The 26,427-nt window shown below is 38.6% G+C and overlaps 1 protein-coding gene across 2 annotated transcripts; it reads left to right on the forward strand.

The window, feature by feature from the left end:
* Positions 1–60: 60 nt before the first annotated feature.
* LOC117381791 (cullin-5) lies at positions 61–23,272 on the forward strand. 2 transcript variants are annotated; one of them, XM_055226385.1, is made up of 19 exons: positions 61–110; positions 4,425–4,534; positions 4,612–4,711; positions 5,113–5,289; positions 6,154–6,295; positions 7,987–8,132; positions 8,480–8,560; positions 10,865–11,003; positions 14,303–14,433; positions 15,762–15,869; positions 15,947–16,011; positions 16,291–16,423; positions 17,816–17,947; positions 18,480–18,603; positions 19,163–19,338; positions 20,105–20,266; positions 20,965–21,083; positions 21,167–21,290; positions 22,246–23,272. In XM_055226385.1, exons 1-19 carry the CDS (start codon positions 93–95, stop codon positions 22,438–22,440), a joined length of 2,382 nt encoding a protein of 793 aa, XP_055082360.1. In that variant the 5' UTR covers positions 61–92; the 3' UTR covers positions 22,441–23,272. The 2 variants fall into 2 exon arrangements, with proteins under 2 accessions (XP_055082360.1, XP_033834702.1); XM_033978811.2 differs by having other exon boundaries at positions 10,865–10,958.
* Positions 23,273–26,427: the final 3,155 nt, after the last annotated feature.

Consider the following 26,427-nt stretch of genomic DNA (forward strand, 5'->3'; position numbering starts at 1 on the left):
AAAAGGCTCTTCTCTGTTTATATATACAGTCTAAGCTCTTCTCTGGTACAGTCACTCTCGCGAGACACTGCGAGAAGATAAGTTGAGGGAACATGGCGACGCTGCTAAAGGTAGGCTCCTGTTCTATTCAATTGTTTTTGCTTCACGCCCGCCCGGCTCTTTGTCATGCGTGTGCTTTTCTATGGTCTACAAGCTGTGAACTGTACATATGTGCCCCTACACCTCCCCATGACCTTGGGGTCGGCTTTGATGCGAGCCGGGAGTCTAGAAGTTACCTCCCGGCTAACCTTAGCTACTTACCAGTGATTTAGCCTGCTAAACAGATTGGCTTTATCACTGTAAATATGAAAAGGGCAGACGCACGATGGGGATCAGCTGTAGCCCCCAGTCTAGTCCACAGTCAAATCATCTGTCAGTTTGCGGAAGTGGTGAAATAAAGAACCCTATTTGTTATCATGGCTGGGTTTTCAGGTGACAGGGCATCATTGAAAAGATTTGTAATGTGTTTGGTGAAATGTTGCAGGTTTGGTTGGGGTAGAATACACGAATAGTGGTCACTTATAAGTATGATCAGGTAATAAAGGTAAGCTTTAGCAAGGACGTATATACAGCATTATAATCACAACAGAGGGTGTCATTTGATGTCAGTAGCTGTCATATCGGTGGGTTTCGGGGTGATGATATGTTGCATGGTGAAAAATACTATAAATGGTGACTATGAACGTGTAACCCTTTAATATCGCAGACAGACCTGTCACGATAACATTGCTGATGTATTGCTGAAAAAAATATAGACCATAAACGATAATATTTAAACTAATTTATGCCACTGACACATTACCCTAAAGCAGGATTTTCTCAAAATATGTTCTAAATGTACAGTATTGTAAATAAACAATTAGCTGCAATAAATAAATGAAACAGTTTTGCAGCTCAAGTCTTATCGTAGTACAGAAAAGTAATAAAAAGTTCCCCACTAATACAAAAAGTATCCCAAAACCTACTAATACCATCTGTAATTTTTTTTGAACAATAAGTTGATGTGGCATTAGCATTTTGAGCAGTCCACATACAGAGCACTTTTGAGTTCATTCAAATGACAGAGAATTTCATTTGTAATTGTTAATGTCTAATGGCAACTGGTGCTTTTTCTTGGATTGGTTAACCTCATCAGATTACCTAATTACAAGTTCCTGAATCTCATTTTAGTGAGATATACTTCAGCTTTGACATCACAATTGCCAAAACCCAACAAAAGCTCAACCTACTGTCTATCACATGATCTCTCTGGACACCAGCTATTCCTATTCTTATATTTACCTCAAAAAAATCAGGTGAGATTTAAAATCTGTTGTTCCTCTGTGCAGAGCTTGTTCTCACTTACAATGAAAGTAGATCAGACAGCAGAGGCAAAAACATTTTGTTTCACAAAGCTCCGAAGGGTTCAGACACAGGTTCCATTTGAATTAGGCCTTATTTTAGTCAGGTGTTTTAAGGGAAAAAAAGGCTGGATTTTTAAGTGTTTTATTTCATTCACACATGTTTAACACACAAACACCATGTTTCACCTTGTGATGCCATGTGGTAAAACTGGAAGTCCTTTGTTTTTAAACTCCATACACCTTCACACCTTCTCTACTGAACAAAGGTAATATGTTGCTGTTGAAAAATACCCCTACATGACAATATCACAAGGTGGAGCAGAGCATTTTGAGCTTTGGAGATGTAGACAGAGTAATAATGCAGGATTATGCCAACATATGTGAATGAAACAAAACACAACTCCAGGTATGTTTTTGACTAGGTAACAACATTGTAATATAGGACCTTTAATGTTTGACAGTCTTCTTCCTTCTTTTTGTTTTGGTGTTCTTGACAAATGATCATGATAAGTCGTGTCCATGTCAGACCAGAGGGTGCATAATGTTATCATTATGTTGTGTGGACCTTGAATTTTGCTTTGACTATGCTTTGTTATCTTCTCATGAGGAAGGATGCCTCTGCCAATGTCTTCAGCAAACTGTGGTCATCTTGAGGAGAATAAACAACCCAGTTTTGGGTTAACTGCACAGTATTTGGAAAATGACTGTCTGACTGTGTTTATTGAAGGAAAAGTTGATACAGTATTTATCATGACAGGCCTATCCATACAGAAACCTACAGTGCTGTGACAAACTATTTGCATCTTTCCTGATGTCTTACTTTTTTGCTTGAGTGTCACACATAACTATTTCAGATCATCAAACAAATGTAAACAAATTATCATCATAAACATATTAAACAAAGACAACAAAAGAAATCATCACAGAAAAGCTGCATTTTATGTTTACTTGTGTTAAGAGAAAAATACTATCCAAACTATGATTCTGTGTGGAAAAAGTAACTGCCCCCTTGTTAAATGATGAGGTAACTGTGATTAATCATATTACTGTGGAAAGCTGAGTTCAATTTCATAGCCACACCCAGGCCTGATTGCTTCCAAATCAAGAGATCACTTAAATAGAACCTGTCTGACAAAGTGAAGTAGGCCATATTTAACCCAAGACATGCAGTGATGCAAAGAAATTCAGGAGCAGATAAGAAGAAAAGTAATTGACATTTCTCAGTCTGGAAAAGGTTACAAAGCCATTTCTAAATATTTGGGACTTCAGCGAACCACGATGAGAGCCATTATCCACAAATGGAGAAAGCGCAGTACAGTGGTGAACCTTCCCAGGAGGCACAGCGACGATTGATCCAAGAGGTCACAAAGGAACCCAGAATATTTAAACAGCTGCAAGCCTCACTTACCTCAGTAAAGGTCAGTGTTCATGACTCAACCATAAGAAAGAGACTAGGCAAAAATGGCATGGCAGAGTTACAAGGTGAAAGCCACTGCTGACAAAAAAGAACATAAAGGCTCATCTCACTTTTGTCAAAAACATCTCAATGATTCCCAAAGCTTTTGGGAAAATATTCTGTGGACTGATGAAACAAAAGTTGAACTTTTTGGAAGGAGTGCATCCTTTTACATCTGGCATAAAATTAACAGAGCATTTAATAAAAAGAACATCATTCCAGCAGTGAAACATGGTAGTGGTAGTGTCATGGTTTGGGGCTGTTTGTTCTTTCAGGACGTTGAAGACTTGCTGTGATTGAAGGAACCATGAACTCTGCTCTCTACCAACAAATCCTGAAGGAGAATGTCCGGCCATCAGTTTGTGACCTCAAATTGAAGCGCACTTGGGTTCTGCAGTAGGACAATGATCCAAAGTACACCAGCAAGTCCACTTCTGAATGGCTTAAAAAAAAAAAAAAATTAGGGTTTTGGAGTGGCCTTGTCAAAGTCCACACCTGAACCCAATAGAGATGCTGTGGCATAACCTTAAAAAGGCGGTTTATGCTCAGAAACCCTCCAATATGTCTGATTTAAAACAATTCTGCAAAGAGTGAGTAAAAGTTCCTCCACAGTGATGTGACTCATTGCCAGTTATCACAAACACTTCACTGCAGTTGTTGCTGCAAAGGGTGGTTCAACCAGTTATTAGGCTTTGGGACAATTACTTTTTCACACGGGCCATGTAGGTTCAGATGGATTTTTTCCCCTTAATAAATAAAATCGTCACTTAAAACTGCATTTTGTGTTTACTTGTAAGTTATCTTTGTCTATTATTTAAGTTTGCTTGATTTGAAATCCCTAAGAGTGACAAAGGTGCAGAAAAAGTCAGAAATAGGTAAGGGGGCAACTACTTTTTCACAGCACTATAAGTTACTTATCTGTTCCAGATAATATGTTCAGGATGATCTTTTAATCAGTATTGATACAACACCACTGTAAACAAAATCCAAGTGAAAACATCTGAGATGTTTGGCATCAAATAGTCGTTAATATAGTAATGGATATTTCTCTGTTGTATAGTGAAATCTGTACACACAGTCAAATTATAGGGGACTTAGATATGGGTTTAAATAGGTTAAGGTTTGTGGTCAGGTTAAAGTTAGGCAAGTAGTGACTATGGTTAAGGTTAGGATCAGCCTCCTGGAATCAATGCATAGTCCCCCAAAAGCTTGGAAACTAGACCACTGGCTGGCCATCTTAACGTTCTTTGTTAATATACAGTATCTATTGAGTTCTATATTTATGGGGTGACATGTCAACAACAGTCATGATGCCTGTGGAATAAAATTTACCTCTGGGACAATAAAGTCATATATGTGTTTTTTCAGTCATAGTATATTTTCTCTGTTTAAATATAGCCAGATTCAGCCTTTGAAGCTGTTTCTTCCTGTATCTGTGAAAGTATGCCATGATTCACACACTGGAGTAGAGCTGTGCGTACTGAGTCGCACATGGGTATTTTATTGTGAGAGTCATATTGAACGATTGTATATTGAGTGTTATTGCAGCCCTAATGTATGTGTGGGTGTTTGTGTGTGTACTGCAGAACAAAGGCTCCCTCCAGTTTGAGGACAAGTGGGACCTGATGCGGCCCATCGTGCTCAAGCTGCTGAGGCAGGAGTCTGTCACCAAACAGCAGTGGTTCGACCTCTTCTCGTAAGGACTGACCCACAGTGAAACACCCTGTTTGTAGACATGTGTGGAGTAACATGTTGTGCTCTCTTTTTTCACAGCGACGTCCATGCAGTCTGCCTGTGGGATGACAAAGGCCCAGCCAAGATCCACCAGGCCCTTAAAGAGGACATCTTAGACTTCATCAAACAAGCACAAGCTGTAAGTCTGACCACTTCATTATGTTCAATGAGAATATAACATTTACAAAGAAACAAACACTCAGGCACAGGCAAGTACTTTTCCCCACCCACTCCACCTGTCCATTATTTTTTGTGAAAAATGAAAAACGTGCAGTGGAAGCATTTGTGCATTTGTGGAAAGAGATGATGTCTGCTTTGCTCTGAGCTGGATGTAAGAAGTTAGTTTTTTCGGGTTGATCCATTGTTGCAATGCTTCAACCAGTCAGATTCAAATAATCATCATGACCTTCTGCCTTCTCTTGAGGCATTCCATGGTGATGTGTAGAACTCAATTCAGAGTGATACACATATCAATCTGGTGTTACCACTACTAGCTTTATAAACCAACCCTGTATAAAAATATTGCTCCCCTGTGTCCAGCGCGTGTTGAGTCACCAGGACGACACTGCGCTGTTGAAGGCCTACATCGTGGAGTGGAGGAAGTTTTTCACACAGTGTGACATCCTGCCCAAGCCCTTCTGCCAGCTGGAGATCACACTGATGGGCAAGCAGGGCAGCAACAAAAAGTCCAACGTGGAGGATAGCATCGTCCGCAAGGTACCACACAGCACAGAGTGAGATGGAATAGAGGGTCTTACTTCAAATTAGGCCTGCGATTCACAGCACAGCTCATGATAGAATAATAACATAATATATCATACATACATCACTATTATTCCCTTATGTTAATAATCAAAACAATGAACATGCTGTCTGCATTAGCTAAACAAGTTTATTTTTCTCAAACAAAGTCATAGTGCTGCCACAATGTAGCTTTGTAAAATATATATTAAAAAATTCTCATTAGGTTTGATCAAAACAGCAGGCCGCAATATACTGTATCCCCAAATTAAAGGAGACATTCTATGCTTTTTCTGCATTCTAGTTGGTTGATATTTTAAACATTTTAAATGGCAATGTTGACCTTAAGTGACTGTATAATCCTTAAAAGAGGCCTTTTAACCATGTTAATAATAATGATAATAATAATAATTGTTTCCCTTCTCATTTACCCACTTGAAGTTGTATTTGGGGTGATTCCTGCATGTTTGAGTAATTTTTCTTCTCCTGTATTGTTCTCATCAACCTTTATTTTCATCACCACCGCTACACAGCCATTTTGATGTGCTTACTTCATTCTCGTCTGGCGTCTGGTTCTGGTTGATTAATTGGCAAATTCTAAATTGATATCACACCAATGAATGCAGGAGAATAAAGATTACTCAAACATGAATGACTCTAAACAACTTTGAGTGGGTAAATGAGAGTTGAAAACAATAATAACATGGTTAAAAGTTCTTATAACGCAATTTTGCATAATAGGTCTCCTTAAGTTTTACAATATATAGACATTTGAATGTTTTTGTCACGCCCTTACTTGAAATGCAGTTATAATTTGTTTTTTGGATTGTTGTCCTTCAGCTCATGCTAGACACATGGAATGAGTCCATCTTCTCCAATATCAAAAACCGGCTCCAGGACAGTGCCATGAAGCTGGTGCATGCAGAGAGGCTGGGAGAGGCCTTCGACTCCCAGCTGGTCATTGGGGTGCGCGAGTCCTATGGTGAGGCCGATCTTTTCTGTATTTGACCATGCAATGGGTTGAGTTAATCACTACATTGTAAAATCTCTATAGTTTAAACTAAGCTGGAGGACACGTCAGAATTCTATGTTGGAATTTGCTGTTGAACTGTCAGATTGCAGTGGTTTATGGTTAATGTCTCTGTAATTATTGGGCCTATCCACATGAAACAAAAACTGTTAGGTGTCAAAACTGGTTTAAATTAACTATATGTAGATTGTGCTCTTACTGTTTTAAAAATGTACTACAATCACAACTGAGCCTGGGTTGCCAGTGCCTTACAACAAGTTTTTCCTCATTCTCAATACATGGACTGGCCATTCCTCAGAACCTTCAGAATTCACTCAATGAGCTGCAGAGGCTGCACTAGCACTGATTAATGGTTGGCTGCAAGTGCTGGGGCTTAGGTAGTGATGATTCAGATCACAGAGAGGAGGCCCTTTAGGTTTAAACCAACTGGATTTCAGCATTGAAATAGGCAACCCTGATTTCTGATAATGATCTTCAGAACCAACTTGGCCATCATGTCCAATATTTTTGTAATTAAGAATAAATCAGCATTACTTTTACTTATGATTGTATATTTTATTTTATGATATTAAAATCAAATCATACATACAGTTCCTTTAAATTTATGTTACAAATAAAAAATTATTCAACCCTGGAAACGTGGCTCAGTTAAAATAACTTTAAACAATAAGATTAATATGAAGATAACGGTTCCCACTTGTGCCCATAGTCCAGCCCCCAGGACATGGAGCAGAGGTTTTATTCAGGTCATTTTGAGACGAGCTTTTGGATAATATTTTGATCTCATTAGTTTGATCAGACCAAAATATTATCCAGAAGCCAAAAATGATACTTAGTAATAAATACAGACGTGCCAATCCAGCTTTTTCCTTTTCATGGTTTTCAGCCAAAAGCTTCCTTCCTAATTTGAATCTGACTCAGCAAAAGAATCAGAATGGTTTATTGCCATTGCCAGTGATCTAAATTCACAAACTAGAACTTGCTTTGGCGTTATTGCAACATTAAACATAGAATAATAATATAAGTAAATGATGATAAAATAAAAACAAATAAATGCTTTAAAATAAAGTAAAAAATAGGTTTTGATTTACAAATATAAAATATACAGTATGGGCAGAACAACAGTCCAAAAGCTATCAGTGCGAGTAGGTTAATTACAGTGACAATAATTGGTGTTATAGAGTGTTGTAGAGCGACAGGTTTTATAGAGTGACAGGTGTTCTAGTGTTCATGAGTCCAACAGTAAAGAGGAAAAAGCTGTTCTTATGGCGAGAGGTTTTATAGCCTCCTGCCCGGAGGAAGTGACTCAACAGACTGAATGATATGGAAAAACTCTAAAAAAAAAATGTTGGCAAGCATTGTGATTGCGAATAGATCTGCCATTTATGTTTTGATAATAGCATTCTGTCCAAAGTTCACATTTTAAACACGTCCAGAAGAATTGACAAAAAGACCGAAATATGAACTGGCAAACTAATACAAGAATCACATTTCGGAACATGTTTTTTCAGATCTAAACTACAGGGTTAGCATTTTTTTTTTTTTTATTAAAATTGTGATTTTGATTCAACTGGGATTGATCTCGCAGCCCTATTTCTTCTCTCCTGTCTTGCCTTTGTGTACTGACACTGACTTTGTTCCAGTAAACCTGTGCTCCAACCCTGACGATAAGCTCCAGATCTACAGGGACAACTTTGAGAAGGCCTACATGGACTCCACTGAGAGGTTCTACAGAACACAGGCACCGGCCTATCTCCAGCAGAACGGGGTCCAGAACTACATGAAATATGTGAGTGGACCAGACATTCTTCTCCAAAGCCCTATTCACAGGTGCAGCCTGACCTGGGAATTTACCTGCATTTTATCAGAACAGGGTCATATGTGAACTAAGCCAGAACTGATTTCCCTCCATCTTTTATCTCGCAATCTCCTAGGTAAATTACTGGAGGTAAAGTTTTATGTGTATCTTTAGGAGTTAGGTCAGCAAAATGTCGGTGTTTTAAGGCTGATAGCTGATGCACTAAAAGTGCAAATATCAACCTGATAGATCAGCCAAGCGGCCTGTCTCTATTTTGTAATGTACAAGGTTGCAGTGCCATGTTTTCATTGTAATCGTGCACTGATTGTTTTGTCTAGGCCGACTCAAAGCTCAGGGAAGAGGAGAAGAGGGCACTGCGGTACCTGGAGACCAGACGGGACTGTAACTCTGTACAAGCAGTGAGTTTGTAATGTGCTGTTTTTGTTTTGTTTTTTCAACATTCCTGGCACATAATTTAATGCTCATCAATCAGTTAATGATTTTATCTTGGTGCTGAACTACCAGTGTTTTATATACAGTTGAAACGAGAAGTTTACATATGATATATAAAAACGCATACGCTTTTTTTTCTCACAAACTTTTCCTGTTTTAGGTCAGTTAGGATTTTTTCTATTTGCTAAATTCCAGAATAATGAGAGGCGACAGTTTTTCATTACTTTCTTCAAAGTCAGAAATTTACATACATTTCATGTTTGGTATAATTGCCTTTAAACTGTATGACTCGGGTCAAACATTTTGGATATCCTTAAGCTTCTCACAATAGTTGGCAGGAATTTTGACCCATTCCTCCTGAAAGAACAAATCTGCCCTGTAAATTTTTAATGGGATTGAGATCAGGGCTTTGTGACTCCGGTATGATGGCTGGATATTCCCATGGTCTTTATACTATATACTATATATAACATGGCACCTTCAGGCATCTGGAAATTGCATCTAAGGATGAACCAGACTTGACAAGCTTATAATTTTCTTCCTGATATCTTGAATGAATTCTTTTGACTTTCCCATAGTATTGCACCGAGAAGCATTGTGTTTCAGGTGAGCCTTCAAATACATCCACAGGTGTGTCTCTAATTAACTCAAATGTTTTCAATAAACTTCCAAAGCCATGATGTTGTCATCTTGGTTTTTCCAAATTGTTTAAAGGCCCAGTAATCTTATTGTATATAAACTTCTGACTGTAAAGAAAGTAATGAAATTGTATTTACAAAATTCCATCCATCCATCCATTTTCTTCCACTTATCCGGAGCCGGGTCGCGGGGGCAGCAGTCTAAGCAGGGACTCCCAAACTTCCCTCACTCCAGACACGTCCTCCAGCTCCTCCGGTGGGACCCCAAGGCGTTCCCAGGCCAGCCGAGAGACATAGTCCCTCCAGCGTGTCCAGCGTGTCCAGAACACCTCCCTAGGGAGGCGTCCAGGAGGCATCTCAACTGGTTCCTCTCAACGTGTAGGAGCAGCGGCTCTACTCCGAGCTCCTCCCGTGTGACCGAGCTCCTCACCCTATCCCTAAGGGTGCGCCCAGCCACTCTGCGGAGGAAACCCATTTCGGCCGCTTGTATCCGCGACCTTGTCCTTTCGGTCATTACCCAGAGCTCATGACCATAGGTGAGGGTAGGAACGTAGATTGACCGGTAAATCGAGAGCTTTGCCTTTGGGCTCAGCTCCTTCTTTACCACAACGGACCGATACAGCGACCGCATCACTGCAGACGCTGCACCGATCCGCCTGTCAAACTCACGCTCCATCCTTCCCTCACTCGTGAACAAGACCCCGAGATACTTGAACTCCTCCACTTGGGGCAGAGACTCACCACCCACACGGAGAGGGCAAGCCACCTTTTTCCGGTCGAGCACCATGGCCTCGGATTTGGAGGAGCTGATTCTCATCCCAGCCGCTTCACACTCAGCTGCAAACCGCCCCAGTGCCTGCTGCAGGTCCTGGCACGATGAAGCCATCAGGACAACATCATCTGCAAACAGCAGAGATGAAATCCTGTGGTTCCCAAACCAGACCCCCTCCGGCCCCTGGCTGCGCCTAGAAATTCTGTCCATAAATATAATGAACAGAACCGGTGACAAAGAGCAGCCCTGGCGGAGTCCAACATGCACCGGGAACAGGTCTGACTTACTGCCGGCAATGCGAACACAGCTCCTGCTCCGGTCATACAGGGACCGGACAGCCCTTAGCAAAGAGCCCCGGACCCCATACTCCCAGAGCACCCCCCAAAATTCTTCTCTCGTTATTGTAGCATTTAGAAAAATATTTTTGGTAATCCTAACAAGAAATGTTTAGTCTGATTTCATGTCAGACAGTCAGATAAAAATCACGTGTCTTTTTATATAGTGTATGTAAACTTCTGGTTTCAATTATGTACTGCAAAGTATCAATAGGCCAATAATATTTAATATAGATGGGGGGAGCAAAAGTTGATATTGTTAAAAGACAATTTTCTGTTTTAATACAAAAAGGATCCAGGTTAAACATTTGTGAATTTACCTTATAAATATGGCAAAGTACAATGTAATCAATAGGGAAATCTGTCTCTGAGAGTATGACCTCATCACAGTCTAGAGTCTGAACTTAGGACAATCTACATTTTAACAATATTAATTTTATCTGACCTCATCTGTATTAAACAATGTTGGACTGTAGAATATAGTGACGTCATCTGAAACCCAGTAATTGTCCCTGTGTGCTGCAGCTGATGGAGTGCTGTGTGAACGCCCTGGTGACGTCCTTCAAAGAGACAATCCTAGCTGAGTGTCCTGGGATGATCAAGCGAAACGAGACAGAGAGTGAGTACGGCAGGAGCAGCCCACCCAAAGGCTCCGCCAGCTCAGGTCTGCACCCGGACCAGCCACTGGCCACCTGCACCATTCCCATAGCATATCTGGACACACTCAGGCATATTACGCAACACAGACTTTCATGAGCTTTTAACTAGGCCTGTCACCATAATTACTGTATCAGCTTCAATAAATGAGAGATGGGGCAGTATGTTTTGGAGGTTAATATTCATTGTGGGGACTTTTGTAGGTACTTTCCACTAGTGGGAAACTTGTTAAAATTTGACCTGTAGAGCGCTGAATAAATAATTTCTCTATATAATATAATTTCTGACTCAGAGATACAAACTAACTACTAACTTAATTTTGCTATTTTTATTGTAGCTATGTTTGTTAAAGGAACAGTAAGTAGCCTGCACTCTAGAGGTATAAAGAACAGTGTGATTGACCTAATAGGCATCCACACTTCAAACTCTCCCCCTGCAGCCAGGTATTTGTAAACACCTGGCTGTAAAAAAAAAAAATGCCGTGGCCACTGGGGGCAGCACGCACTCAGTTTTGACAGTTTTTGAGCACAAAGCTAGAAATGTTACTTGTTTGCACCAAAATTCTTCCAAAAAATACCAGGAACAGTAAACAATATTATTAAAACACCATATATATAAAAAGCTGGTTTAGTAGTTCCACTTAAAAACAGTACTACAATTACAACTGAACCTGGGTTTTCAGTGTTTTAATTTTCAGATAGTGGACACGTACAAGTTTTTTCATTCTCAGTATATGGACAGGCCATGCCTCATGTGAAAGCTCAGAGCCTCCAGAATTCACTCACTGAGCTGCAGAGGCTGCACTAGCACTGATTAATGATTGGCTGCAAGTGCTGGGGTTTAGGTAGTTAGTCAGAGTAGGTGGCGGGCCAAGAATGTCTGTTTTCTTTAGTGAAAGCATAGGTCTCCATCGAGGGAGGCAGAATATATTTTACCCAACAAGACCTGCATTTTCACAAAATTCTCACTTCTGAATTTTACACTATGCAAACCAATCAGCGCAGTTAGTGAACATTTGCAGATTACAAATCCATAATCTTTTGTGTTAACGTAACATCATAACATCAAAGATTAGTTTAAGATCTCCTGAAATTACAATATTTCAACATACGGCAACACGCTGACTAATTATTCTGTTGGTTTCCTTCTATTGTGAACGCTTTTAGTATTGGTTATTATGTTAGCAAAGTTGCTCAGATAGACTGGTACAATGTGCATCTCTGCTATGGATCCTTTATAAAATCTCCGCAATATGAGTCTCAAAAACTAAGTCATAAAAAAAGCAATATGTAGTCATGCCGCTGCAACCACCCGCCTGTATACCGTGCCTCACAGAGCACATCTTCACTCATGGCTTGGACCATAGTTAAAGTTGAAGGACAGGTGGGAATAAATGTATTTAGATCCTCTGATGAATGTAGATCATGTCTGCAGAGAAAAGGGGTCCTCACTTATTAGAGATCTATTAACTGCACAAAAAAGGCTGTTGGCCTTTGCTGCAGTTTACCATTGAAACTGGACACCCAAATGGCTCATGTGAGGCTCATTCTGCTTTCTGACTAGATCAGCCTGAATCAAAACACCAAATTATAACATGTCCAATGTTTTTATAATCATGAATAAATCAGCATTAGAATTGTTTTCAGTAACAGCTATATTTGATTTGTACATGTTTTTTTACATCTGGGTGTGTAGATGAGTCAAGTTTATGACACTTAAACACAAAATCTTTTATATGGTTATTTTTAATAATATTGTGCATTTAGAATATATGTTTTTTGAATAATCCTACTTTAGGGTTACTGTATCAGTGGCAGTATTTTAATTTATTCATTAGAAACATATTTCAAAATGTACTATTGTGACAGGCCTATTTTATCCATGTTTCCCTCATCATTAACATGTTCAGATTTGTAACTGAGTGATTCATGCATGTTTGAGTGTTCGTTTTGTCCTGCATTTGTGACATCAGTACTCAGAAAATGTTCTCCTATCCCCTATCCACACCCACAGCTCTGTACTTTCTCTTGATTCTTTGAAAAAAAATAGGAACTTCAGGTCATAACCTTGGGAATCAGAAATGTTGTGTAGCCATTTCCAAAAATAAAATCAAGAATGAAATCTGCTGCTTGCTACGGTGAAATGCCGCTACGAAGAGGCGCGGATTCTACAGTTTTGAACAGGATGTCAATGGACCTGTCTCTATAATATTGCGGTTTACAGTGAACAATTTAGGGAAAAATAACAAATTGCAATTTTTCTGACAAGCATTTTTGATTAGATTTGTAATTTATGTTTTTATAAAAGGATTCTGTTGAAATTTGACATTTTAAACAAACAGGTCCAGACGAATTGACAAAAAGACTGAAATGTGAACAAACTAATACAAGAATCACGTTTCATCACATGTTTGTGCAGATCTAAACTACAGGGTTAGCAGCGTTTATGCAGAATAAGACATTATGGTACTTCAGAAACTGCAACCTTCACGATTTGCTGATTGCATCTACGTTTGCACAATATATTGCAAAAATTGATACCACAGTATTGCCTCACACAATAATCAAAATCACAACACCACAAGGTTCTCTTTTGAAAGTGAAATGCACAAAAAGACAGATTGTATTCATAAATGTCCTTACTTTGGTTGGTCTTGGTTTAGTCTCTTTAGTCTTGGATTTTAATGATCTCTCCTGGGCTCTCCTTCAGTTCACTGGAAGATTCTGTGCGATGCTCAACCCACAAGCTTACAAAACTGTACACAGCAACTTGACAAACCTGATGAGATGTCTAGTACTTTAATTAGAGGAATTCACACTGATTGTGTTCTGATAGTGCTTTGAAGGGGGAGAGGGGGTAACTTACTGTAGAGAGCACAGAGAGGGGAGACTCGGAGTGTCAAAAACAAAAGTGAAACTTATATAGTACTCATATAGGGAGTATTTTACTTGGGTGCAAGAGTAACTGCACACACCTAACATTTAGATCACCATGTTACCATGAAAATACTATATAAGTAATGGCAACAATATAATTACTGCAATGCTAAACATAGCTAACAAATATCACACCTTTTTCTCATATTGTGCAGCCCTAATTATGTCCATTCAAATTGTGATTTTGATTAGATTGTGCCAAACCTTGCTTCTGTCATATAGATAAATATAGACAAACCCAATCTCTTTTGAAATGAACAGATCCAAAAAATTCAGGTTCTATAAAAGAGGTGAAAGTCCCATCACTAATGGAGATCTCCTGAGAGTGTGTGAGCTTTACTGAGCATGCCGTCTGTGTGCTCCTCCGCAGAGCTGCACCTGATGTTCTCACTGATGGACAAAGTGCCCAGTGGGATCGAGCCCATGCTGAAGGATCTGGAGGAGCACATCATGAGCGCAGGGCTGGCTGACATGGTGGCATCTGCAGAGACCATCACCTCGGTTTGTGCAACGTGTATTCTACATGTATGCCTATGATGCAGTGTTCAGCAGTTACCATAGAGACACCATGCACACTTTGGCAAACACAGTCAAACTTTTAAGATGGTCTGAAAGTTCAAGTTAAAAATACAAAATGGATTTAAACAACACATTTTCAGGAGCCTGAGATCAATACGAGTGTTCCAGGTCCTGTTTAGGGGTTTTCAACAAAAAGGTAAGAGTGACTAACTGAAAAACAGTTGGCTAATTCTAGATACCTTGTGGCTGTAATGTTATTTGAGAGGGACTTGGTTAACAGCACAAATCAGCTCACCTGTTGTATTTCCAGTCAAGTCAGTTCTTTATGGTCAAATTGTGTTAAAACAAACCTCTGAGAGCTTCAGACAGAGCAGTGCCTTGAGTTTGCAGCTGATGTCATCAACATTGCCTGTGATACTAAGTATCAACACCATCTGCCCACACAGTGATGTCAGGAAACAATGTCTGTGTACAGTGTGTAGTGTTAGTAGTGACTATTCAGATGAGAGAGTCCTTTTAGGTTTAAACTTGCTGTCAGTTTTATCACACTATTATCATGTTAATGCAAAGTAATTTTAATGGCAACATTTTTTTACGCAAATGAATCTCATGTTAATTTTGACCATCAGCTCTCTCCAACTTCAGCTGATTTTGAGGAGACGAACGAGCAGGTCATAGAAAAAGCAGAAAGTGCAAGTGTAGAGCAAGGCACCAGTTTAGACTGAGATCTGCTGCTTCTGATTCTTCTGATTCTGATTCCTCCACTGTTGTGTGTGTGTGTGTTTGCGAGCTCGCGTGCTTGTGTGTCTGCTTATAGTAGAGCCATCAGTGTTTAAATAAATGGATGCTGATGATAACAATGAAGAAGACATACAATGTGACTGATTCACATTACAGAGGGGCCTGTATGAGATATAAGATATTATTTCCCTAACACATTCCTAGACAGTATTTATGCTTACAAATGAAAGCAGTAAAGTAAAGTAAGCAATAAGAAAAAGAAAATTGTAAAATATGTTATTAAAAAGCTAAATGTGATATTAAAACATACAAAAAAAATAGTCAAATTGCAATTAATCGTGAGGTAACTCACGACAATCATACAGTTAATCGCGATTAAAAATGTTAATCAATTGACAGCCCTAGTTTTAGCCAATTTAGTTTCAGCATTGAAACTGACAACCCAAATGGGAGATTAATGTGAGGCTTATTCTGCTTTCTAATTGGAGAGTCTTCTTAAGAACCAAAACACCAAATTATGACATAAACATCATCTACAAATATTTTATAATACAACTTTTTTCTTGCAGGACTCTGAGAAGTATGTGGAGCAGCTGCTGACCCTGTTTAACCGCTTCAGCCGCCTGGTGAAGGAGGCCTTTCAGGACGACCCGCGCTTCCTCACGGCCAGAGACAAAGTACTGCTCGGCTCCACTGCTTTACCCCCCAACAACCAGCCAAGTGCTCACCCAACCATTTTTGTGTCTGTCCACAGGCATACAAGGCAGTCGTGAATGATGCCACCATATTTAAACTGGAGCTACCTATGAAACAGAAAGGGTACGTTTTTTGAAGGGTTAATTTGTGAGGTTTACTATAACTTAAAGTGGGACTAAACACCTAAACTTTGTCTACAACCACATTTCAAGTAGCTGCTAAACTGGGGGAAGAGGGTCAGGGTCATGTATATCAACCAGTTCAGCAAGTCAAATACCAGATGCTGTATTGGCTCAAAAAAAAAAAAAAAACAACTACAGTCTACTACAACTTTTACCCTTAACCTTACTATATATATATGCTTGAGTGTCATGTAGTGTACTGTCTGTCCTGTCCCTGCAGTGTGGGACTAAAAACCCAGCCAGAGTCCAAGTGTCCCGAGCTGCTGGCTAACTACTGTGACATGCTGCTACGGAAGACCCCCCTGAGCAAGAAACTCACGTCGGAGGAGATTGAAGCCAAACTCAAGGAAGTGGTGAGAATAATGCACAAGTCTCATAGAGCGCTTTATTCTTCTGTCTGATTTCACAGTAGATAAAGGTTGCACGATATGAAAAAACACTAACTATGTTTTGTATTGCAATAATGATATTATTGCAGTTTTTTATTTTTATTTTGTTAACTTTGTAGATTCTTTCTGTAGGCATCAAAACTATAAATGGATACATATAAACTCAAAATAATGCAAAACTTAACATCTGACTGGCAGCAAGCTTATACAGCCATTGTATATGCCCCTGACTGGACTGTTTGTAACTCCGCCACAGTTGGGCCGTGTACAGAGGGTGGCAGAAGGTCTGAAATAAAGTAGTTTTCACATTTACAGAGCACATATTAAATTTCATAGTAAGCATAATCTGCATGGAAGAGATAGTTAATGACAGAGACTCCAATAACACATCCAGTATTACAGTCACTGAGCTGTACAGAGATTGTCCAGGAAAATATTGAACAGCAGGGAGGACATTACACTGCCCTACCGGACCCCATTGCTAACCTTGAAGACATCTGACACTGACTCCACCCCACTTCACCTGCACTTAACTTATTTGAGTTGTTTCACTTTTTTCTGTGCTGCATAATTCCATATATCTTCCATCATATATTTGATGTCTTCTGTATGTATCTAAAACATAACAACAAAAAAACATCAAATGAGAAATCGTGTCCAAACCTTTGCCTGGTAGTGTATATTTTGGCAGTTCATGTAAATTAAAAGAAAATGTATACAATCATTTACTAGTCAAACAGTCTAAAAGTAAAAATTAAACTAAACCACGACCAACCCAAGCCTAATGTAGAATCTAATAATGCAATCATACAATACAATACATACAATCTGCCTGTTTATCAATTTTACTTTTAAAAAGAGTTTTTGGTCCAAAAAATACAATTATAACTTAAAATGTGACCAAATATTTTGATAACGTAGCAGTGTATAAAGTTTCAGAAAAATGTTTTAAATAAATATAGGTCTTGTTGTCTCGTTAGCACATATCTGAAGTTTTATTTTTATTGTTTTAATTTTTTAAGTTTTATAGAAGGCATGTTTTTCAACTATTTTTTTCCCTTCATACCTGATTTGTTTCCATGTATTTTAGCTACTTTGTCCTGTGCCCGGACAGATATATTGTATAAGCAGGTCTTGAGGTCAAAAATATGTCTGCTACGTGCTGTCTGTGTCTAAGTAGAGAGCATTTTATTGTCCGATAGTCAGGAAGTGTGAGTTAGCATGCTAGTTGTTGTTAGATGGTTAGATGCATTAGGTAACTCAGGAATAACTTTGGACCCCTTCAAACCGTTTAAAACTAAGTAGCTTTGTTTTTCACAATGTCATGGAAAAGTATTGATCTCTGTCTCTCCCTAGCTGCTGGTGCTGAAGTATGTGCAGAACAAAGACGTGTTCATGCGGTACCACAAAGCCCACCTGACCCGCCGCCTCATCCTGGACATCTCAGCGGACAGTGAGATTGAAGAGAACATGGTGGAGTGGCTCAGGGTATGCAGTGCATCTACCCAATCACCAAGGCCCAAACCCAATAGCAACCCTAACCTTTGTTGTGGAAAAGAAAAATATGATTGGGTCTTAATTTAAATCATATTTGAGACCGTTCTGTCAAAGTTAAGAGACGAGTAATTTTCCCGATCATCATTCCCATAGGCTTTTTGAAAAAGTTTGATAGCTCACTAATCTGCTATGTGGGAACTAATACATATGATGCGCCTGTCAGTGACTTTCACATGGGCTAACTCTAACCCTGTTTGGTTCTATACAATAGTAATGGTCCATTTTTATATGCACACACTGGTGTGACTTGGCAAACGCAGAATATGTGCCCACTGATGCCACCGTGCTTCGCACACCTTTACAATGCAAATAGGCCCTTTGCCAGCTTAATGAATTGCTGGCTTCCACTTTTTATTCACACGACATTTATTCAACTAAAGGAAATAGGGATGAGCATCGAACATGGCCGATATAGATTACAAAGATGTTTATTTACCCTAAGATTTCACCTCTATGTTTACAGGAGGTTGGGATGCCTGCTGATTATGTCAACAAATTAGCCCGAATGTTCCAAGACATCAAAGTGTCTGAAGACCTAAACCAGTCCTTCAAGGAGATGCATAAACACAACAAGCTAGCTCTACCAGGTTTGTACCATAGAGGCACATTTTTTATCTTTGCGTTACTATAACTCAATCACTTGGATAGCAGCTGCTGCCCAGAGCTACGTCAAATTGAACGTTTCCTCATACAAATGAATTGTGAATCCCCATGTTAAAATATACAAACTATTTATTTAAAGATATTAATGTCATTTATCTGCTCTCCTTACCAGTAACATGTAAAAGAGGAGGTTTAGTGATCACTAGATGTTTACCATAAGCTGGCACCTGAGCTTTTAGCTTTACACTTTACTTATTTACAATATCAAAAGTTTTACACACTCTTTTAACAAGACCTCACGTAAATGTGGTCGATGGGTTGATACCAACTGACACTCTCTTGAAGTTTTCTTTCTTTAAATGAGCAACAAAATTGTAATAATTTAGTGAAATATAGCAAAACTGTATCACAGAATGTAGAATCATAATAGAACAGTATTTTGGTATTTTAGCACTATGTAACTGTTCTGTGCTTTCTCTTATTCTAACTCCAAAATCTCTATAAATCTGACCATCTAATCAAAGTGTGTTGTCTAATGCCTAGCGGACTCGGTGAACATAAAGATCCTGAATGCTGGCGCATGGTCCCGGAGCAGCGAGAAGGTGTTTGTGTCTCTGCCCACAGAGCTGGAGGACCTGATCCCAGAGGTGGAGGACTTCTATAAGAAGAACCACAGTGGCCGCAAGCTGCACTGGCATCACCTCATGTCCAACGGCATCGTGAGTCCTGCCTAACATACACACATCACCTGTTATGTTCTGTTTAGCAGAGGTTAGTTCATTTGTTATTTTATTTTCTTCTCTCATTAAGCCTAGTCAAGAATTTATAAATTTATTTATTTTTTTAAACACACAAGTTATTCTATAGACCCAAAGGCTTTAGGCTGAGTTTTAACACTTGCTTTGTCTAACATTATTAATAGTCTTTTTGGAGCTTTCTGCCATGTTATAATGTTGTTCCCTAATCAAAAACATGAGCATTTTAGCAACCTCTCCTGGGCACTTACTTACTTACTGTTAACATTACGATTTTATCCAATGCTCCAATTAATCCAAGCCTCTCACACGACAATTCATCCATAAATGTACAAAAGCATGATACAAAAAATACACTACAACTTAAAAAAAACCTGATGGGATGTGCAGTAGTTTCTTTAGTGGGGTGCATGCTGGTTGTGTTGTGATGGTGCTCTGAAGGGGGAGTGACTTGGCACAGAGAGTAAATGACTCCAAAAGGAAAAGTGAAACATATTAAACATGTTCAAATCAGTAAAAGGTAACATGGTGATTTAATTTTGTTAGCAGTTTATACCACATAGTAGGTTTTTTTGTTGTTGTTAATGTATCTTAAAAATGTCATTGTACAGTAGAAATAAGCGTTTGACTAACTGACCAGTCGAAAAATGAATCGCCCACTAGTTTGTTAGTTGCAGCCGGACTGTCCATGAAATCCTCTGACAGTGAGTGTGTTTATGTGGCTGTGCAGATCACGTTTAAGAACGAGGTGGGTCAGTACGACCTGGAGGTGACTACATTCCAGCTGGCTGTGCTCTTCGCTTGGAACCAGAGGCCGCGAGAGAGAATCAGCTTTGAAAACCTCAAGTTAGCCACAGAGCTGCCCGATGCGGAGCTCCGGCGGACTCTATGGGTAACTGCACCTAACAGCAGGGGATATTAATACTTTGCAGCTGATGTCATAGGGGGGTGAAACAAACTCTAGGCTCTGCTCTGTCTGAAGTTTTGTTAGACTTTAATCTGAGTTTTATTTTAACACAATCTGACCAGGAGGAGTTGGAACTATAATAGGTGTGCTGATTTGTGCTGTTAAACAAGTCTCTGACACATAAAATTACAGTCAGTTTTTCCATTGGTCACCTCTTTCACCTTTTTGTTGTAAATTAAGCTCATTAACAGAACCATTGACACAATCTTAAAACTTTTTGACAGTATTTGCTAATGTTTGCATTGTGTCAGAGTAACTGGTGAACATTTCACCATACACATACATGTAGAATGTGTTAAGAAAGGGAGACGTTTGTGTCTCAATGCTAATGCTAATTTTGATCCATAATGGATACTAAAACTACGCCACAAACTGAAGTATTTGCACTATAGAGAGGAAAGCAGTCTGGCAGACAGGCTACTCTGCAAACAACATTAATAATTCTGTAGTTTAGACATCGACAAATCTGTTCTGAAATTCATTGGATTCTTGTATTAGTTTAGCAAATGTGAATCTAAACGCAGTATTTGTCAGAAATGTATTTATTTTTTCCCCTAATTTTGATTACAAATTTGAATATGTAATGCCAGCTCATTTCTTTTATATGTATGCTTTTCTTTTAGTCCCTGGTCGCTTTTCCAAAACTAAAACGGCAAGTATTGTGTTACGACCCAGTCGTCTCCTCACCCAAGGACTTTGCAGAGGGAACGCTGTTCTTTGTAAACCAAGAATTTTCCCTTATGTAAGCCTTTTTAAAAAAAATGTTGTTCTAATTCTAATAAAAATGCATCAGTCTAATAACTACGTCCGTTTTGTTTTGGTCAGAAAAAACTCCAAAGTGCAGAAGCGTGGTAAAATAAACCTGATCGGGCGATTGCAGCTGACCACGGAGAGGATGAGAGAGGAAGAGAACGAAGGCATCGTGCAACTGAGGATACTGAGAACACAGGTACATGAGCAAATATCACACTCACAATGCACTCCATTGTTCCAGTGAAAAATATATCCTGGGTTGGCATACAAACTGCTATAGACACAACATTATAAGCATGGGGACATACACATAAGTTTTCTATTTTTAATCAACTCTTTTTGCAGAGTTAATTAAAAATAGAGACCTCCATCCTCCTAACTTAAAACAGTCCAACCACAGCCGCTGATTTGTATCACATTTCTCTCAAATCTATGTAAGACATCGCCTCTCAGATTCTTGTATCATTCAGAACAAAGTGTATAACTTCTTTAACCTAAGATACATAACAGTTTGGTTCTTTGCTTGATGTAGAAATACACACTGTTTGTCAGTCCTCTGTGTCATTTTTTTTTTCCTTTTTCAATGCTTTGACATGAATGAACCATGCGTCTTTCTTATTCTTTATAAAGGGCTGTAATTGGTCGCGTGAAGACGATTAATCGACAAAAGAGGGTGTAGCATTGCCAAAAGGTCATAAAAACTATCTATAATCCGACCATATATTTAAACCCAACTGACAAGAAAAGTAAATATAATTTGTATAAAAAAACACATTTCATTTCAAAATCTCCAACTAACTCACTCCATATCCTCTCCTTGCTTTGTGCATTTAAATCCATTATATATAATTCCCAATCAAATAATAGTTGACATTTTGTGGACAAGACACCATCGACTTATTAATCAACTATACCAGAATTATTATTGCTGCTGTAATAACTAATGGGGATTCAAAATAAAGACTTGTAAACGTCTAAGCCCTACAGCTCTCTTGCCTGTCAATCACACGCAGTAGAAATCAGAGAGACGGGATACAGTTCCAGAGCGGACAGTTCCAGTTTCGGCTGGACAGTGAACAATATTTGTGCATAATTGTTTCGATTGCCTTCTGCATTATGCCTGGTTCTCACACTTGTCCACGTGTCCACAGGAGGCCATCATCCAGATTATGAAGATGAGGAAACGTATCAACAACGCGCAGCTGCAGACTGAGCTAGTGGAGATCCTCAAGAACATGTTTTTACCACAGAAGAAGATGATCAAGGAGCAGATTGAGTGGCTCATAGACCACAAGTACATCAAGAGGGACGAGACTGATATAAACACCTTCATCTACATGGCATAGCACAGCGTAGATGGGACCACAGCCCGGGACTGTGCAGGGGAGCAGGTCTGACGGACACCAAAGGACTACCAGGCCGACCCCACCCGTCCTTTATTTAAAACTACTTTGTTTTTCTCGCAGGGAGGCATGACAAACTATTTAAAAATACTTCTTGCTTTAATGTTGTACAAAAAAGATGGCCGACGGAGTGTGCCCCAAGTGGATGTTGGGAGATCGGAGAAAGCCGTGTGTTTATTTGCAATATCTCGACAAGTCAAGACACAAGGCCACATATTATGCAAAATAGACTTTTATTCAGCTTTTAACCATGCTGTGTTGTTGTCACCTCATCTAAAACTTAACTGTAGTTGTATTTTCTGAGCACTCAAAAGTGCTTCATTCACATTTTGTCATTTTAGTTATGTCATAGATAAAACTGCACTTCTACGCAGTTGTTAAGCCCATAAATCATCACCAACTCATTTTATGGTCAAATTGTGTTCACAACAAACACATGGCTCTATTAGCAGAGCATTCACGGGGGATAAGGACTATTTATTTTCCCATTGTCCGTTCCCCTTGCTGACAGCAGAGGGAGCGCAAACGTTTAAAAGCCTCATTACATTTGGAAAATATATTTTATAAATTCATCTCCATTTCCAGACAAATTAGAAAATGTGAAATACTTATTCCAAGGTGACCAAAAGCATGTTTAAAAGGGAATTAAAGGCACAAGAATGATGCATCATATGTGTCCTTTAAAGAAATCTACAGAACTTTTTCCAAAAATCTCAATTCCACCTGTTGAACAATATGTATCTCACATCTTGAGGATTCTTGACCCTACACTGCAAAAAAAAAAAAAAAAAAGAATATCTACATTGGTTATAATCTTGAATTCAATATTATTTTCATTATTTTTTATTTTATTTATGTTTTTGTATTTTGTTTGTTGGTCAGTATTTATGCACTATAATCCATTGATATATTTAATATCAATGGAGTAAGACATTTTCACTTAAATTATCAACAAAATACACTATCGGTCAAAGGTTTGGACACACTTTTTCATATGTGGTTCTTTTTTATATTGTAAATTCTCACTGAAAGCATCAAAAGCTGACACGTATAAATTGTAGTAAACGAAAAATAAACTCAGAATAATTCAAAACTCACTTTAGATTTTAGATATTTAAAAATATCCAATATGAAGCTCATGAGAAGGCCATGGGTTTGCAGCACTGTCGACAAAGCAAAGGGGGGATACTTTGAGAAATATAAAATAGTTAAGTTGACTTTTTTTTTTGTTTGCTGCATAATTCCATATATCTTGCTTCATATATTTGACGTCTTCCATATGTATCTAAAATATAGAAAGTAGTAAACAAATAAGAAAAAGCATTGAATGTGAAGGTGTGTGCAGACCTTTGACTGGTAGTGTAGATGACAGAAAAAACATATCTAGTCCTACAAACTAAATAAAATCTCCAGAATTCTGTTGATACTTTGCAGCTGATGTCGTCAACATTCCCTGGGGGTGTGATGCTAACTGTAAGCACTGGTCTTTCTGAGGCTTGTTAGACTTGAATCTGAGCTCATTCTTGAGTTTTCAGGATCTCTTACAACTTTTTGACAGTGTTTGCTAATGTCTGAATTGTGTCATCATGGTACCTGCTGGACATTCCACCATAGAGACACATGTAGAACACCCCCAGCATGATGTCACTGCAAAGGATCAATAGGCTTTTGCCCAGTCTCTGAGATTACGATATCAACCTCTTGCTCAAATCAATATTCCTAACCTGAATTCAGATGATATTACTTCTGTAGATTTTTTGTTTTTGCAGTGTAATGGTAACGCTTTTTTTTTTTTTGTTTAACCCAGAACCAGACATAAGCACTTCAAACCTTGCAAAACTGAACCAAAACGTAAAATTCGACCACTCGCTAAGCCTCTTTACTGTAGGTAAACAGTACAATTATGCAGGAGATGCTATGTTAATCCCTGTTTTAGCGGCTAAGCGGGGACAGTAGCGTCGGTGGATTCCAGGTTTGCAGGATGTTCAGAGGAGGAGGAGAAGGACAGTATTACACATTTACTATGATGCTACAAAAGCTATAGGAGAGAGTGTACCGTGAATTAAGAAATGATGAAATAAACAGCACCTTATTATAAAACCATGCACTTGACATCTTTGCAAAGAAATTAATATGTTAAAGTGGGACTAAACGCATAAACTCCACTCACGACCACATTTTCAATAAAGCTGCTAAACGGGACAGTACCTGGAAGACTAAAGAAAAGAGTGAGGGGAGGAGGGGCAGGGTGGGGCTGGATTTATGAGGAGCTTTGTGATTGGTCTATCAGGTATCCACACTTCAAACTACACTCCTGCAGCCAGGTGTTTGTAAACAAAAACACCTGGCTGTAATCAGTGCTGAGGTGTGTGATGTCACCAACTACTTGAACTCGCAGAGGCCACTGAATGCAGCACAAGCTTCGATTTAGGACCAGTAGATGATGCTATTAAAAGACCATATGCACAGTTTAGCAGCAAAACTGGATTTAGTGTTTAGTTCCACTTTAAATTTGGAGATTGGGATTAGATTAGTGCAAATGTTGGTTTTAAAGGGCCTGTACCTGATTTTTTCCCCCCATGTATTTGAGTAAAATGTGTCTTTCCCCAGTACAGATGTATTGTATAAGCAGCTCTTGAGGTAAAAATAAGTCTGATGTGTAGCTAAGTCTGCATCTAAATATATAAAGCATCTTATTTTCAGAGAATCAGAAAGTACGCACATATAAACTCTACAATGTCCTGAGTGCATAAGGTAAGTGAGGAATAACTTTGGGCCACTGCAAATTGTTTAAAATTAACTAGTTCTGTTTTTCATGTTTGTAAAAAATCAGGTACAGTGCCTTTAATATGTTGTTTCAAATAAAAGTTATATGTAAAACTTTTATTACAGGTTACAGGTTAGATCAGTGGAGAGGTGGCTCAGTAATATTTTTTTTAGCTATGAGAAAGCCCCAGGGAAGACCCGTGACATGATGGAGGGACTATGTCTCATCTGGCCTGGGAACGCCTTGGGGTCCCCCCTGGAAGAGCAGGAGGAAGTGTGTGTGGAAGGGGAAGTCTTGGAAATCCCTGCTCAGACTGCTGCCTCTGTGGATAAGTGGGAGAAACTGGATAGATGAATTCTACAAATTCTAGCTAGTTTAAAGTCATACTGTGGAACATTGCAGGCAAAGCAATGACATCTCCATGGAGACAAGAAGGTGACATATTCCCAACCATTTACATGAGTAACTTTTTAAAAGAGACTGTACTTTTCTGGTTGCATACTTTTACTCCTACTTGAGTAATTTTTTTCATTTCGTTTTTTAATTTATTTTTATTTTTTAATTGAAGTGACAGTACTCTAAAAAGTTATGGTTCCTCTTCCCACTCTGAGTAAATCTATAAGTGACAAAAGCTTTATGTTAATAGTATGAAATGACTGGGACATTTTTGTTTTTTGCTCCTTCAGATATGATTTAGTTTAGCTAATTTTTGTGTCTATCCTTTGAAAATATTTCAAAGCCTTTCAAATTAGATGCACTTCAAATTATAAATCAGTTACTAAATCAGACAGTTACTCTTTAAATTAGACGTTTTTTTCTTTCTTTTTTTATTTACTTATTTATTTTTTTATTTTATTTTTTACCCTTACTTGAGTAATTTCTTGGACCACTACTTTGGTACTTCTACGTGACTAATATTATTTTTTAAGTAACATTACTCTTATTTAAGTACAATTTTTGGCTACTCTACCACCTCTGCCCATCTTAAATATTCGACACATAGAAATTCCTATGAGAATAATAATAACACTATGTATAGTTATATAGTTTATATTTATTATGTTTCACTAACACGTTTTAACAATAAACAAGTACTCATGTGTATGTAGTATATTTAGGACCATAAAGAGCCAGTGGGATTAATTATGCCTTCAATAATTCAT

The sequence above is a fragment of the Periophthalmus magnuspinnatus genome, chromosome 14 (assembly GCF_009829125.3).
Source record: "Periophthalmus magnuspinnatus isolate fPerMag1 chromosome 14, fPerMag1.2.pri, whole genome shotgun sequence".
Classification (NCBI taxonomy): domain Eukaryota; kingdom Metazoa; phylum Chordata; class Actinopteri; order Gobiiformes; family Gobiidae; genus Periophthalmus; species Periophthalmus magnuspinnatus.

What these genes read in the sequence shown, in the direction of transcription:
- LOC117381791 (XM_055226385.1), top strand. An exon ending in TCATCAAACAAGCACAAGCT is followed by an intron (nt 4,712 to 5,112) that starts GTAAGTCTGACC and finishes CCCTGTGTCCAG; the next exon opens with CGCGTGTTGAGTCACCAGGA. An exon ending in ACCTCATGTCCAACGGCATC is followed by an intron (nt 19,339 to 20,104) that starts GTGAGTCCTGCC and finishes GTGGCTGTGCAG; the next exon opens with ATCACGTTTAAGAACGAGGT.